Source organism: Vigna angularis, chromosome 5, assembly GCF_016808095.1.
Source record: "Vigna angularis cultivar LongXiaoDou No.4 chromosome 5, ASM1680809v1, whole genome shotgun sequence".
In the NCBI taxonomy this organism is placed as follows: Eukaryota; Viridiplantae; Streptophyta; class Magnoliopsida; order Fabales; family Fabaceae; genus Vigna; species Vigna angularis.
In genome coordinates this window covers 4,335,841-4,353,384 of record NC_068974.1, presented here as the reverse complement: position 1 = coordinate 4,353,384, position 17,544 = coordinate 4,335,841, and the positions used below count along the sequence as shown (strand labels likewise).

General features: G+C 32.9%; 1 protein-coding gene across 5 annotated transcripts; it reads left to right on the top strand.

The window, feature by feature from the left end:
- Positions 1-4,871: 4,871 nt before the first annotated feature.
- LOC108339789 (uncharacterized) lies at positions 4,872-7,438 on the top strand. 5 transcript variants are annotated; one of them, XM_017576994.2, is made up of 4 exons: positions 4,872-4,947; positions 6,108-6,341; positions 6,478-6,552; positions 6,952-7,438. In XM_017576994.2, the coding sequence occupies exons 2-3, from the start codon at positions 6,165-6,167 to the stop codon at positions 6,532-6,534; spliced, it is 234 nt and encodes a 77-aa protein (XP_017432483.1). In that variant the 5' UTR covers positions 4,872-4,947; positions 6,108-6,164; the 3' UTR covers positions 6,535-6,552; positions 6,952-7,438. The 5 variants fall into 5 exon arrangements, with proteins under 5 accessions (XP_017432483.1, XP_052733902.1, XP_017432484.1 ...); XM_052877942.1 differs by having other exon boundaries at positions 6,930-7,438; XM_017576995.2 differs by having other exon boundaries at positions 4,878-4,947; positions 6,069-6,341.
- Positions 7,439-17,544: the final 10,106 nt, after the last annotated feature.

Sequence of the window (17,544 nt, the reverse complement as noted above, 5' to 3'; positions counted from 1 at the left end):
TTTTTACCCTTTGCATTCATATGGATAATGTCCTTAAAAAAGATAATATTATTTATATTCACTTTGTTAGTTAATTCATCTTAATCATTTGACTAATTGTTCATTGTTTACCTTTTGTGATAGGGAAATCAATTGCTTAATCATCCACCGCTTTAATCATTTTGACTAAATTATTTAATCATACCAAACTAAAGATGTTGAAAGCTTTCTTTTTCTGTTTTCTCTTTTAATTTAGTTAAATAATCATATAGAATCAAATTAAACTAGAAGTAGTTAATATCCCAATTCAAAGTCTTGACATTATTTCCATTTGTTTTTTTAAATTATTTATTAATTAGATTTTATTCATCTTCCTATTGAGATAAATTAATCCAAGACAAAAACTTCATAAACCATATACATTAACAAAAAATATCAGAGTATTTATTAAAATTTTGTATAAAATATTAATTACAATAAAAATTTAAAAGGCATTTTTTTTACTTGTAATATGATATTAAAAGTAACCATCATTTTATTGTAAGACTCGTAACTTTTATATATAAGTCAGTTATAGAAATATCTTAGTTAATATAAGACTTATTTTCACTAAGGTTATGTGATTAATATAGTAAGAGGTTGTTGTTATGGGTCAAAAGTTGTGTGTGCAAACCTTAAGTAGTGTAAGTAGTGTGTGTTATTTTAGGAATTGGTAATTGTGATAGTGTAGTAAAGAATGAATTATACATTTATTATATGATCATATAATCAAAACACGAGTTAGTTTGGTGGCTATTGTTGTGTGTGATGATACAGAGGGGCAAGAGCTCGAACTTAGGTGAGTTCTTAACTTGAGGTTGGGTAGGATGAGTAGAAGGCGCCGTGAGATAGAGCGGTTGCGTGTCAGAGAATGAACGCAAAAGTGGAAAGTTATAAGTGGCAAAGTTCGAATCGAGAGTGGTTGTGTTTGATAGATCGAACTAGGTATGAGGAGTTAACTTTGTCTTTGTGTGTTGAGATACTTGTTAATGATGATTTATGTTGCTTTATGATTTGCGGATGTGTGTTAAGACATTTGAATGCCTTTGGGGATGTAATTGTGATATAATGTGGTGTTGTTCATTTGTTTCAAGTCAGAAAATGTATGATCTTGTTCGGTGCTTGACTACATTGGTTTATTACATATGTTTGCATGCATTTTGGTGTTGCCAAGTGATGTTTCAATGAATTATAGTTTTAGACACCTTGAGATAACACCGTGGATCTATTATAATGGGTGATATGGTTGTGTGCAAAGTCATGTGTCTATTGGAATGTGTTTCTTGATGATGTATGACTGTCTTGGCACTAAACTATCTATTTAGCTTAGATACACCATTGGGTAACATGGGAGTATTTTGTTGGAGTGATTTTGGGACTGGTTAGAGGATAAATAATTGAGTGATCCAAATGTGAGTTGTGAGATCTTTAAAGCTATTATTGACTTCTCCAAGAGTAGGAAGTGATCCATTATGGTTGGCGATGATACCCTTAAAGTTGGGGTTTATCTTTCGCTTGTGCGATGCAGTGGAAAGAGGTTATTATTGCCTTTGTGAGTCAAGGGAAGAGGATGAGTTACGACGAGAGAGGTAATGGTTTCTGTGAATATTGTTTTGCTTAGTGAAAGAGTCATGGTGTTGAATCAACAATGCGGTGTGATGGTGGTTATGTTTCTTTAGTATGTTTTCTTGTTATACTTCATTAATCTGGGGTTGTACTTTTCCTCTTTTGAGGAGGTAGAAAGGTAGTCACCTTTTCTCTTGTGAGGGGTAGAAAGGTAGATCTCTTCGTTTTTAAGATGTCGGTATCAAGACAATCAGTATCGTAGAGTCGCACAGGGGAATAAAGTAAGCAGAAAGCGTGTAGCGGTCAATAAATCAAGTTAAAATAGTCGGTTTTCAAAAAATTATTTTCTTAGAGAACTTTTATCAAACAGTTGATGTGCTAAAAGTTTAAAGAGGGTAGAGTTCAAGAAAATCAACACAAATTTTAACCTAGTTCGAATCAAAAGATTCTATGTCCAGTCGTTAATCACTATGAATAGTGATTAACCTTTTTCACTAAAATAATGTTTGTACAGATTACAAGATATGAAGTAAAGATTAAGAAACGAGAACACCTTTCGTTCGACAAACGAACGGAAGAACCTTCCTTCGACAAACGAACTGGAAGAACATGCTCAGCCAACTTGAAGAGAACCGCTCCGACCTTAAACACACTAAGCGCGAGCTTCTCCTATTCACAAGACTTGACTTAAGCAACTCTATCACTTGAGAACTTCCTCAAACAAATTGTATTCTCAAATGGCATAGATCCTTTTTCACTCTCAAAGAGCTTCCCTTAGGCACAAAGCTCTAATACTCTCAAAATGAAAAATTTAGGTTAACCCTCTAAGGGTTTTAAAACAACTATATATAGACAGCTGGTCTGAAATTGAAAAGACACAATACAACTGCCAGTGATAATCGATTATTGTTAGTGATAATCGATTATTCAAGTCCGTTACAGGATTTTTCAAAAAGTGATAATCGATTATCCTGAGGAACAAGCGATTATTCCAGGGACTTGGGCAGTTCTCATCATGACCAGTAATAATCGATTAATTGAAGTAATAATCGATTATTCCAGAGCGAAATGGTTTTTCAGGAAAGCTCATGATAATCGATTATTCTACCATATAATCGATTATATACGTAACTAACTTAAAGATACGAGATTTCTAAGTGTTTACAAGTTGAAATATTTCCTAATACATTTGCAAACTACGAAAGTGCTTTTAAAACAATTATAACTTGATTCTTCGAATTTTATCACTTGCAGCATCATCAAAATCTTTTATCTTCAAAGTACCAATGCTCCTCATTGGTAACATAAGAGACGGTGGAAGAGATGAGTCTCTTCGTCTAGAGGGGCGGTATAATAGATTAGGATTCGAGTGCTGCCTTTTCATTATGAGGGGTAGAAAGGAATGAATGTCTCGCTGTAGGGTTTTGGCTCATGTTGAGTTTAGAGTTGATGTGAGTAGCTTGAGGAGCTGGGGAGACAGGTTCGAAGTTGTGGTGGGGGAGTACTCAAATTGTTTTGTTTTAGTAAATAGGGATGGTGCGATGAAGTTTGGAAGGAGACATACATTTATAGAGATGGTTGGTATTGACACAAGATTATCTTTAATGGACAAGTTGTGTAGAACTAGTGTGTTGGTCATGGTTCCTTATAATGGAATGTATGCTTGGTAATTCTATTGCTTGTTAAAGTCTTACTATGTGTTAATTGTATTTGATGTGATAGGATTGTAATAAGGACTTAACATTTGAGATATAAGTGTGATATTGATGTTTTGATGTTTATTTTGTTAGCTCACTCATACATTTGTTTGTTTTGATTGTGTTTGTTGCTATGATCGTATAAGGTATGCGTTATACGAGAATAAATAAATATACAGATGCTTCTGGAACTATGTAATTGATGAGAATATGAAAATTTTATAAATATTTGCTTATGTTTGTTTGTGTAAAAGTTTAATATTTTTCATTTATTTTATTTTAAAGTTATAATTAAGTTTATAAATTTACAAAATGATCCATCCTAATTTAAAAATAAAAAAAGTTCTTATATTTAACACGCTTAAATGACATGGGAATTGGAACTTTACATTTATAAACTTTGATAAAATAGATTTCTTGTACACAAACTTATTTTAATAAAATAATTTTAAAAATGAAATATTTTACTCATTAATTTATTTGTTAAAATTTTCTTTCAGTACAAATTAAATTTAAGAAAATTGAGTTAATATAAATTAAATTTATAAACTCTGTTTCAAATGTGTTTTTATAAATGAAGTTAAATTAAATTTATCCTCACACTATTATTTTTATGAACTTTAACTATTTTAAAGCAAGAAAAAATATATTAAAAATAAACTATATTTACAATTACAGTTTAAATATCAAGTAATTACAAGCCATCAACAAATTATAAAGTATGTTTAATATGATTTTTAAATTATAAAATACACAATTATGACATATTTTTCTTTTATAATTATTGATTAAAAACTCAACAATTATAACTATAATTAATTTTAAAAGTCATTAGTGAAAACACATGTTCTTTATTTACTTTAATAAAAAGTAATAAAATTATTATTATTATATATAATTATAAAATTAAATATAAATTCTTTTTATAACTTTATTTATTTTGTAGATAGTTTTATAATTGAAAAATCGATTAAGTTTAAAAAGCAGTCAAATTGAAAAAATTAATTCAATGTAAATAAACAATTACTTAAAACATAAGATTTATAGAATAATTATTTTAGTTTAAAAACAATTTTATTTAAAAAGTAAAATTAGAAAATAAACGTAAACATAAAAAAGAAAAATCTCTTATTTTTATTATAATATTAACCATCAAGTTTTTAATTATACTTATCATGCGAGTTAATTTTAGGTTTAATTTCTAATTTAGTTTTCTAATTTTATTCGAATTTTAAAAATATTATAATTATTGATTTTTTTTCAATTTAATCTTTTAATTTTTAAAGTATCTAATTTAATCTTTTAATTTTTTTTAAATATTTAATTTGATTATTTTCACTAATATGTTTGTCGTCAAGAATGAAAGTTCTCGATACAGATTTATTTTCATTAATTTGGTTAATTTTTTACATATATTGTCATATTTGTGCAGAAGAATTATTATTTATAAAAAAGGGCATTAATAAAAAAAATTCAAATTAGACATTTTAAAAAAGAGTAAAACCTAAATTAGAAAAATAAAGACCAGAGATTTTTAAAAATTCTAATAAAATTAAAGAAAAATTAAGCCAATGATTTAGGTTGTTGTGGTAGGCTCTTTGAATAAACAAAGCATTTTTGTTCCAAAACGGTGCGGTTTGAAGGAAGTTCTTCTCTCTTTCTCTTCGTAAGTTCCTCTTTACCTTTCATGCTAGGGTTCCAATTCCTCTTTACTTCTACACGTAATTTTGTCTTAGTTCTTTCCCTTCTAATTGTTAATACTTTGAAAGTAGAAAGTAGAAGAGAAAAAGAAAACTCAGAGGCCATTCTTCCAACTTTGAGAAAGGAAATAAATAAGTTGAGAATTTAATTTTGATTCACTTTGTGTGTATTTTAGGCGATCCATTGTGTGTTGTCCATTTAGAAAAAAGTTAAACACCTTCTGCACTGAATGAAATATGCCTAACTAAGGTTTACTTATATTGTTTTTGTTGTAGATTAAAGTGATATAAGATATTGTGTAGAATTTCATTTTATTTAGTGGTGTACTATATTGGAGATTGTACTGTAATAATCTTTGGTGTAACTGTTGAATTCTATTTGAAAATTTGCTTATCTCTCTGTTGTCCAGTTGACGATGTTGGAAACTTGCTCTGTCTTTTGATATGTTGTGGGTTTTATGATTCTTATGGTGGTGATTTCGTTTAAAATGACTGAAAGAAGGGTGCTGTTTTAAATCAAATAAATTTTTAATACTTGCGATGATTACAAAGGAAGACACTTCAAAATAAACTCGATGCATATTTAAGTTGAAGACTTCACATCAAATGAATACTGTCAGTTGTACTTTACATTTTTCATTTAATTCTGCTTACTCGTGTATGTTATATAATGGTTGTGGTATATATTTTTATATTTTCAAATTTGAAGTACCTTCATGTGTCTTATAATGTGTGAGGTTGTTTTCAAGCTTTGTAGGTCAAGAGTCTAGAAATGTTCATTGGTTATATATATGAATACTATAAATACTCAAGTTGTTTCTTACCTTGTTGATAGTAATTTGCTAAAGACTAGAGGCTTATCTCAAGCTTTTAGTTTTTTAGGATAATTGGCATCATTAGGCTGCAATGAAACTGAAGCATTTTAGGAAAACATATGTGGTTAGTGTGTGTAACCTAAGTGACTGGTCGGAGAATTAGATTTATAACCAGTGTGGAGTTTATCATGTTTTAATGCTATTATGTTGTTATTGATGAGGTTATATATGTCCCTTTTGAAGTCTTTCTACTCTTTGATTTTTTGGTGTAGTTGTGCTGTCTGAGTATTTCTCTTTTGATGTTTGCTCAGCTGAATTAAAAAGTGGATTCCTTTGATCATTTGAAGGGTAGCAATACCCTTGATCAAATGATGGAGAGTGGACCTATTGATCAGCCTAAACCACAACAACAAATGTGGTGTGAGAAAAAACAGACTGCTGTCCATGAGGAAATCAAGAGAATGAACCAACTTCCTGCTAATAGTGCATATGGCATGCATCGTCTTAAGGTTCTTAATAAAATTCTGCAATTAATGTCAGTTAAGGTAAACCATTCTTTGTTTATCAGCCTTAGGTTGTTTAGTCATATCTTTGTCTTATTTTTTAGTTTCATAAGCATGTATTTGAATTTTGGTCATAACAAGTGACTAATCCTATTACTCTTTTATGCTGTTATTTCAGAGAACTGTATCACAGGAGCAGCAGTTGGAGTTGCTTTTTGCGGGCCTTTCTCTGTAAGAGTTATCATTGATGATGGTAAGTTCCGGGGGAATCAATAGTAGATTTATAACTATTTTGCAATGTTCTTTGTTCTGTGCATATGAAATCTAAATGCTTGTTCTTTTCGCTTTGGAGAAAGGATATTTTTACAACCATCTATTACTTACACAACTATTTGACCACTATTTTTAATAATAAAATATTAAATTACGATATTTAATTAAAATATAAATTGTTATTAAATAAAAATAGTTGTAGAATAGTGATATTAAAATATTATTGTCAACATAACGTGGCTCTTCGGCTTTATATATTTTGTTCCTGAAATTCATAATTGCAGTTTGTGTTTTTGTTTTTAAATTACATTAATGTAATTTGGGTGCTTTTTATGTTTTTAAAACCAACTGATCCAGGTGTCTTTTATTTCTCATTCAGCCCCTCGTAATCTGCACCTTGAAGGTCAAAGGGGAAAGCACAAGGCTTGTGGCTGTCTTTAAACAATCTTGCTCCTCTTTAGCTACTGTGTTTAATATAATAATAATATACATCATGTTGCATGTAAAAACAGCCTCCATCCCCTGTTTTCCTTCATGTCATTAGTGGTTCATTCATGCTATGGATGATGATCTTTCTTTCATATTCTGTTCATGGATCATCTAAGTCCGTTATTGATAAATTACGTAATTCATGCTATGGATGATCTTTCTTTCACAAGCTGGTCATAGTTCATCTATGCCCATTGTTGATAAATTCTGTAATGGCTCTGGAAATGACCTGAAAAAGAAAATGTTGAACCCCAGTGCAAAATATATTGTCAATGTTGTTTGAGTTTTTTGAGTTGTTAGAACAAAATTTTAGGGTGATGGTATTATTTTTTTGTGTTGTTTAATGAAGACACACATTAGTGATTTTGGGTACAGTCAAAGCATGTGTTTTAGTTTTTTTTTATATGGCTAATGGTAATTAAATAATGACAAGCTCATTTGTTTTATAAAATATTTTCTTTACATTTGAAAGTAATAAACTCCTTTATAATGTCAACTGCGAATAAAATTATCATTTTGATTGAATTTTCATTTTGTTGGTGTTATTTGAAACATAGCATAAACCATGGTAGTTGAATCGCTTCGCCCATAAGAGAGTTTAAATTTTGAATTGTGACTCGTATTGTGAATAGGAAGATTTATAAACATTAAAAATTATAACATATATAAAATTGTAAGATATATAAATATATAGTATGTGAAAATGAAATTAATAACAAAATCTCATAGTTAAATAGAGTGGTCGTATATATGTATATTGCTACACAATTTCAGCAACGGCCTTAAAAGAATAGTGCAGTTGTTACATAAGATTCTTATAACTATGTTTATATGTTACTAAACAAATTCTATCATGAAAAATGGCTTGATGGCTTTTGTTACTGTGATTTCTATTATAAATAATATTACTAATATTTATAATAATTATTACTCATAATTACAAAATAAATATCTTATAATCTAGAATTAGAAAGAGCAAATTAATCTATAAATGGTTTAGTTTATTCTTAGAAAATTATATTAAAGTATTTCATGAGATAAATTAATTTTTATTGATACAAATCAATTTAGGAATTATCTAACTTATTCTTAAAAAATTATATTAAAATATTTAAGGAGATAAATTAATTCTTGATTGATATCTCTTCTCTAATTGATGGGGTTGGTCAAGAAACATCAATTTGATAACAAGAAACTAATGATGTGAGCTAGGAACAATTTTGGTAAGAATGTCCACAACATGAAGTTGAGTAGTGACATGAGGGGGTGAAATAACATGATCATAAACTTCACGAATAAAGTGACAGTCTACTTCAATATGCTTTGTGTGCTAATGATGACTCCTGACTTGATGGAACCAGTGGCCAAAAGAGGAATGAAGGATGTAGTGGAATGAATAAATAAGAAGTAGAGGTGATTGGTGTGATTCAACATGGTTTAAACGATGGATTGAGGATGAGGTGATGATGAATATTTATGGTTGGAAGGTGGTTAGAGGATGCCTCTTTAAACTCTCTAAATCGTGACTCTTAAGGTGAGAAATGTGCTATGGAGTACTCTCAATAGAAGAACAACTCATTCACTCAAAAGTCCTGAATACATGGGAGGAGCTTTGCTTTTATAATGACACAAAGACTCCCGAAGTGTAACTACCAAGCTAATCATTAGCCTACATTCACAGATGAAGTGCCACATGGAAGCCTACATGTACAAGGTAAGAAAGACGTGCAAGACATGTGTGAAATACTATAGAAGCCTCTAGACAAAAACGTTGAGTGGAAGACACTAGTCGTTCAACGCCTGATATGCGAGATGGGTGTAGGTAGCTACTGTAATGCTTGGCGTTAGCTACCCTGGGGTTTTGCTGAGCACCCACTCGTTGAGTGACTTGGCCACATCATTGGGCGACCATGGAAAGCCTTGATGGGTTGATCTTGAGCTTTCATGCTCCTTGTTGATAGGTCTTGACAACCTTATTTGATCCTTGTTTAGTTATTTTCCTTTTGATAGGTCCATTGTTTGGACTCAAGGTACAATCCACTCCTTCTTGAGAAAGATATGTCCTCAAATTTGGCGGATCGTCTTTATTCTAAAGACATCTTGATTTATTGTTGAAGCTGCTCCCAACATTCTTGGAAGTTGGTCATTCTTAGATGACTTTATTTTTTTGGGGTCCGCATGAACCCTTCCTGGATCAAATATCCTTCTACAATAAACATCAAACATAATCTTAATTAATTTTTGTTTTATAGAAAAGGTAGATAGAAAGATAACATTAGAAGAAGACCTCCTCATATTTTGATTTATTTTATTGATGAAAATTGTGAGTCCTACTTCATAAAAAAATTTATTTTTGTCTTGAGTTAGTTGGAACCTTGATAGCAACCTCTTTAAGCTAGGGCCAAAACATGAAGAGATGTTATGGTGATGATGAAGGTGGTGAAGCTGTGGAGGATAAGGGGTAAGGCTCACAACCTTTGGTGTTTTAATGGTGATGGGATGATGTGTTGAAGATGCTCTTAGAGAGGTTAGGCAAACTCTAGAGGAAGGTGGCTACAGGAGACCACATGGGATGCTCTAGCCTTACCTTTAAAGACTAATAAAATGATTCAACAATTTGACAGTATTTCATTACTAATCTCAAAGTGACTACAAGGGTGGAAACACCTCTATTTATAGGCTAAGGGTGTTTCCAAAATGTAAAAGCAAAACCCTAAAAACACTACCTTGACCTAACTTGGAGACAAAGACAAAAATCATTTCCAATAAGAGAAGGACATGTGACCACTACTTATGGGAAACCCTTTCCATTCCTAGAGTAACATGTGACCACTAATTATGAGAAAATCTCTCCAATGAAAGCATAACACATGGCCACTCTCACATGGAATATCCCACACATCCTTGTCCACCAAGCTAGGTTAAAACTTTGACCAACCTAAGCTCATGGACATGCACTTTGGGTCAACATTGGGCCTTGGCCTTTGTTGACTCAAGTGGTATAAAAAACCTACATTATTTAGCCTAAAATACAAGGCCTAAATTAAATCCAACACTACTTGACTCGTAATTCAAAGCCTAAATAAATCTTAGACTACTTGACCCAAAATACAAGGCCCAAAAATTATTCCTACTCTAGAAGCTCCATGAAGGCCCGAGATGGCCTTGAAGAGAGAGTCTAGGCCCATCTTTCACAGATGACTTCAACTCTTCTTAAAAGTGATTGGTCATGGCTAGAGGGTATGTCATCAAACCTAAAAGGTAACACTAACTCAAGATGTTATTTGGAAATTTTGTTGAGGATTTTAAAATAATGGAGGATGGAATTGAAATATTTTCACAAGAGAAGTTTGGAGAAAAACATAAGACTTAATGATAATGGGAGAAAAGATTAAGGATTGGACGACTCCTTTAAAACTCTTGAATCCATCATAATTGTGGGAGTGGAAGGTGCCTTCAGTAGCACTTCTTTGAATAGGCTTTCTTCCCTCTCCTTTTCTCTTATCTCAATTTCATATTTCTCTTTCTCTATTTCTCTTCTCTCATTTTCTGCATTCTCTTTCTTTTCTTTCTCCTCCCTTTCTCTTCTATCTTCCTCATCTCTGACTCTTTTAGCTCTTAGAATTTCTTATTCTCTAACTCTTAAAGCTTCTTTTTCTTTCTCTTCTAACTCTCTTAATTTCTCTTCACTCTTTTTAGCCTCTCTTTTTCTTTTATCATTCAAGAATCTTTCAAGTTTTTTTTTCAAACTCAGCTTCCCTACGAAAGAACTCATCTACACCTTTAATGATATCCTTTCCCTTTTTAATGAATTCTCTCATTAGTTCTTGGTTTCTCTCAAACGAAGGAGGAACAAAGTTTCTTCTCAAGCAAGCTTTCGATTCACTCCAATCTTGAATGAGGGATTTTCTTCCTTTTCTACTCTTGACTACCTATGACTCCACCATTCACTTGCATATCCTTCAAACCTAGAAATGCATAAACTAAGAATATAGGATGTACTATTTATAGTAAAGAATGGATGCAATTAATCAATTTTCCTTTCCCAAGCTAAATATGTTAATGTATTTATGTCTTCACCAAAGAAAGGAATATCTCTCTCAACCTTATATTGAAATCCATCATTATTCCTATTTTCTCTTTTCCTTAGATGCACTTCTTCTTGTTACCAAAGATTGAATTCTTTGAGTTCTTTAGAAATTTGTTTCAAAGTACTGAATTTCTCATAATCACTCATTTTATGGTGAGATTGATGTCTAGACATCTTTTAATTTCAAATTTTATCCTAAGTTGAAAAGGCTTAAGATTTCACCAAAAGACAATTCTTAAGTAAGAGAGGTGAATCAAAGACTATTTAAGTACTAGATTTTACCTAGCTAGAATGTCTTAGACTACTTACTTGACCAATGTCAAAGAATGACTTTTGAAATTAAAAAGATAACTCATACAAGCAAAGTTGAATTTTAAAACAACTAGACACCTATTCGGACTTTAGTGCGACAAAGCTTAGAGTATAATCTTTTGTAGCCAAGTCACTCCTATAAATGCAAATTAAAAACAAAGTGGAAATCCTAAAGTGAGGCTTGTAGCTTTGGTTTCAAGACACACTCACTGTCTAAGTTCAATTTTAATTTTGAGTTCAAAAAGGTTGGCTAAGAGATGGAAGAACACCAAAGGTTCTTCCAAGACACTTGGTTTCAAAGGCCTTTTACAAAGTAACAGCAACAAGAAAAAATTACACATTCAAAACAAAGGAAATTAAGCAATCTCTCAAGTTGTAGAGGTATTTTGGAACAAGACAATAAGGTATCTCTTAAAACTAGTCTGAACTATTAAGGTTTTACTCTCAAAATGGGTCTGCATATTGCTATTTTAACTCACGGACAATTTCATTCTACTATAGTGCTTTTTTTTCTCCATTGTTTTATTGTCAATTCAAACCAATTTGATCATTTGCAGCCTTTTGGATTGGCAATTATGGAAAGCTTCCACCTCCTAAGATGTTACCACTAGTTACGGTAAGCTTTCTAAAAGTAAGTAAAAGATATATAATTTATATAAGATGTTTAGGCAGCAGGTTTTATGAAGTGCGTAAGTGGAAAACGTTTCAAAGAGCTAAGCAGAAAACCATAAACTTTATACTGGTTCACTGATCCTAAGCTAGGTCCAGTTTTCCTTTAAGAACTAAGGGGTTCCACTAATCTTTAAGAAGATTACATCAGTTTTACCTCTCTCAGTTTACAACGAGTATTCTCATAACTCTTAGTTCACTTAGTCAACAAAACTAGTCAGAGTTTAATCACTCCTAGTTTATAAGTATTCTAACCACTTTTGGTGTCAACCCTAGACAACACGTATAAATTGTTTACCAAATTTAGGTAGACTGTATACTGCATGACTTGAGCCAACTCGGGAGAATTTTACCAAATTAACCCGAAAGTTGAGCGAAACTTCCATAGGCGGCGAACAAAATTACAATTTGGGTGTTCTACTAAGGGAATACCTTTCACGTCTGAAGCCACACTTGAAGCCATAACACCTTTATTATCTCTAATTATAAATACATTCTTTAATCCTTCACCTGATCCTAACCGAAACAAAATGGCATAAGGAACTACTAGACAATTAGTCACCTCCCATAATACAGTCATTCGTAATAACACTGAATATCCTAATGAGGTATGAGAGTCTGACCTATTAAATGCCCTACCAAAAAATTTAGTGGGTTATCAAAGGATAATCCACACAAACACTTGAGATAGTTCCACATGCTGTGTGAAAATTTTAAATCTCCCAAAATCATCGTGCCTGCATCTCACGACTACACCACTCCAATCCCAATCTGAAACCCTAATTTAGATGGGGAAGGGGACTACCACATAGCAGTCCCTAATTGAACAGTAAAATTTTTCAAATATCTCTCATCTGGTCAACTCTTGTTAAACCCTAGATCCAAAGTGTAATTTTAGACAACATAAGAAGGACTAAAGTGCAAATATTGGAACTTTTTGGGCTTTTATGCAATTTTGGAGAAATAAAAAGGGTTGAAATGCAATTTTTGGGAAAATTCAGTTGAGAATAATTTATTAAATATTTTTCAAGATAATTATATATGAAAATATCAACAGAAATATCTACCAAATATTTTAAAAACAGATTAAATCTATTAGGAAGATATTACACTACGAGATAAAAAAAATGTTATCAATAGAATAACCAAAATCCAAGTCCAATCAAACCCTATATAAAGAAACCTAGGGGAAGCAGAAAAAAAAATCATTTATTCACTTAGAATTCTCCATTAGAAAGTAATCATTCATCACTCCTCTCACTTTTATTTTGATCATGTATTTCACTCTATTCACAGAAGACTAAATTTCTAGGACTAGATAAAGTAGATGAGACAAGAAATGTGACACAAGAATAAGAAAACGAGAGACTCTTATCTCATTAAGAAACGAGAAACAATAATCTGACAAGGAGATATGAAAAAAAAACAAATTTACATCATGTGAAAAATAGAAAAAAAAATTAAAATTTTCAAAATAGATTGATCGACTTGACCATTCACTAATCACCGACTCTCGAATCACGATTTACCTCGCCATTCAAATCTACATATTGTGCTATTAAAACATAATTAAAAAAAAGGTTTAATCATTTAGGAGGTCCCTTTTTTCAGTCAGAATCTCAATTTGGTCCTATCCTTATTCGGCGTCTCAATTGAGTCCTATTTTTGTGAAAATTGCAACAATTGGGCCCCTACCGTTAAATTGGGCCCAACGACGTTACTCTATGGTTGACGTGGCACGCTGAACTGACTTCTTAATTGACGTGGCTGACATTAGTAGGGGCACCTGAGTCTCACGTGGATATTTAATTTTTTTAAAAACAAAGAAATGGAAAGTAGGAATGAAATATTAGGATTGAGATTGAATTTTATCGAATTAGGGATTAGGATTAGGAGAAATTTGTTTTGACATTGTGGGGTTCTAGTAGGGTTCGTGCAAAGTTCAATCAATTTCACAAATTGGGGTATCAATTTGGGGATTTAGGGTTTAATCGTAGTTGACATTGACAGAGAGCGTGCAGTTCTCCGTCAGGTGGTCGTCGGAGTTGTGGGACCTTCTTCTGCTAGAATCTCGAGTGGCCAGGTTAGTAAAAGTTTGGTTTTGTATTGATTATTGATTAGATGGGTCATATGTTGTGTTCTTTTCATTGCGATGTTGGGTGGTGGTCTCCCTCGTTGTATTGTGTTCCATTTTTTATTGGGATGTTGTGGTCCCCCATGTTTAAAGTTGTTTTTCTTTGTCTATGTTAGTGCATTTTGTTTATGGTTTTAATACATGTTTTGTCGTCATGTGATTACATTATAGGTGTATAAATACACACACACACACATATATATATATATATATATATATATATATATATATATAGTGTTTTACGTCATGGACGAGGATATTGAGGTTGTCTTTCACCATGGAGGAAAATTAGTTAATGATGGGAAGCTTAAGTATGAAGGGGGGGAGACATCTAAGTTTTTGTTTGACCTAGATGTTTGGAGTTATTTAGTGGTTGTTAGTGTAGTGAAAGGTTTGGGATACGATGGGTTTAAAGATTTGTGGTACTCTGTAGGAGGGGCTTCAGTGTTGGATGATAAATTAGGGTCTTTGTGTGATGACACTGCTGTCATGCATATGGTTAATTTAGCTAGGCTGAATAGTGAGGTGCATGTGTTTGTGATACACTCTGTTTCTGAACCCGAAGTCATACACATGCTGGAATATGTTGGTAAGGATGAAGGACAAGTTAAAGAGAGGGTTGATGTTGATGGTGAACAACAAGTTGATGGTGTTATGGAGGAAGAGGTCCATGGAGTTGAAGAAGTTGGTGGTGTGTTAGAAGAGATGGGTGATGTTCATGGACAAGTGGAAGTTGAGGCTGTTATGGAGGAAGAGGTCCATGGAGTTGAAGAAGTTGGTGGTGTGTTAGAACAAATGGGTGGTGTTCGTGGAGAAGTGGAAGTTGAGGCTGCTATGGAGGAAGAGGTGCATGGAGTTGAAGAAGTTGGTGGTGATGGTGAAGTAGAAGGTGAACAAGTGAATGAAGTTGAACAAGATGTTGATGTGCAAAGTTGGAATTCCTCTTTTGATAGTGGTAGTGGTGATGGAAATAGTGAGTGGTTGGAGGGGCTTGTTGATGTCAATGTTGGTTGCGATATAGATGATGATATACATGCAGATTGGCAGGGGAATGTGGAAGTTGAAGACCAAAGTGTGTCAAATGAATTTAGTGGGCCATGTTCCAGTGGGATTTCTGACAACATGTTTGATGTTAATGTAGAGGGTGGGAATGACAAATGTGGGAATCAGAGAGGTTTGTTAGATGATGAGTGAGAATCTGAACAATTAGTTAGTGGAGCAGATAGTGATGACGAAGTTAACGATGTAGAGGGTTATGAGACTTTTGCAACATTTGTTATGCCTAAAAGTATGGTTGACTTGAAGTGGGAAGTTGGGACATATTTTGCTGAAAAACAAGACATTTTGGATGGTATAAAAAGTTATGCGTTGGATAATGGAAGAAATATTAAGTTTGTTAAAAAGGATAAGAAAAGATTGAGGTTCAAGTGTGTAGGTGCAAAAGGTAAATGCCCATGGAGGTTATATTGTGGTTATATGGAGGCAGTCAATACATGACAGTTGAGAACTATGCTAGACAACCATACTTGCATCAGGGAGTTCAACCTTAAATTAATTGATGTCAAGTGGTTGAGCAAGAAGTTACAGAAAACAGTTAGAAAAAATCCAACAGTTAAGGGTGTGGATATAAGGGAAAAAATTCAAAGAAAATGGAACCTTGGTATATCAAGGTGTATGACTTATAGGGCCAAAAACATTGCAACAGAGCATATTGATGGCTCTTTCAAGGAACAGTATAAAAGGTTATATGATTATGCCCATGAGTTGCTGGCTAAAAATCCAGGATCAACAGTGAAAGTAAAGGTTAAGGATGTGGGGGATGAAGTCCTTTTCAAGAGATTTTATGTATGTCTAAAGGCCTGTAAAGACAGTTTTCTGCCATGCAGGCAAATTATTGGTTTAGATGGAGCATTTTTGAAAGGTAAGTACGGTGGTGAGTTGTTAATAGCTGTGGGCCGAGATGGAAATGAGCAGATGTTGCCTATTGCGTACGTTGTTGTTGAAGTTGAGAACAAGGATTCATGGAGGTGGTTTTTGGAACTATTGGTGAATGACCTTGGAGGGGCTGAACTATGTTCTTCATTTACCTTTATATCAGACCAACAAAAGGTAATACTCATCATTAATTTTACTTGTATATTTTAACTTGAGGGCCTGAAGTTTTGGTTGCCTTTATTAATTACTTGTATATTATAATTGTAGGGTCTACTTCCAACAATACAAGAATTGCTTCCTGGAGTTGAGCAAAGATTTTGTGTGAGGCACTTGTATGCCAACTTCAGGAAGAAATTTCCTAACAAAAACCTCAAGTATTTAATGTGGAGGGCAGCTATAGCCACACATCCACAAACCTGGGAGATGGAGATGAGAAACATAAGAGCACTAAACGAAGATGCTTTTAAGCATTTGATTGCCATCCCTCCAAGGTTAGTCTTCAAAACTACAACACAATTCGTTATTGATATAATGTGAATAATTATTTTATTATTTGTTGTAGGTATTGGTCAAGATCAAGGTTCACTACAACAGCTAAATGTGACACCTTAGTTAATAATATGAGTGAGGCCTTCAATAGTGTCCTCGTAACTACTAGGAGTAAACCCATAATTACCTTGTTGGAGGAGATACGGCTTTACATCATGCAAAGATGGGCCAAGAACAGGTCAAGCATATCATCATTTACTGGATCCATTTGTCCCAAGGTCCAATCCAAATTTAGAAAGGAATCTCAATTAACTAAAAATTGGATTCCTAGGTAAATTCCATTAATGACTTATGTGTTATGTTAATTTGTTATTTTGGTTCATAATTATTGTTGTCTTCTTCTCCATAGTTGGTCAACCAACAAAATTTTTGAAGTTCGTCACATCTCTAACAGTGAAGATAAGTTCGTAGTCAACATAGATGATTGCTCATGCACATGCAGAACTTGGATGATCATTGGAATTCCATGCTGTCATTCATTGGCTGCAATGAAGTTCCTCAACATTGATGGAGAACAATTTATTCATTCTTGCTACATGAAGTCCACATATGAGGAGACATATTCTTCAATTATATATCCCATAAATGGAGCCAACATGTGAAATATTACTCCATATCCTGATGTGTCCCCTCCACATAAAAGAGTATTGCCTGGAAGACCAAAGAGGAAACAAAGACTAGAGCAATGGGAAATGAGGAAGGATGATTCACGAATGACTAAATCTAGGTTGCGGAAAAGATGTGGCATATGTAGGGAACATGGCCACAACAGCAGTCATTGCCCATCAGCAACC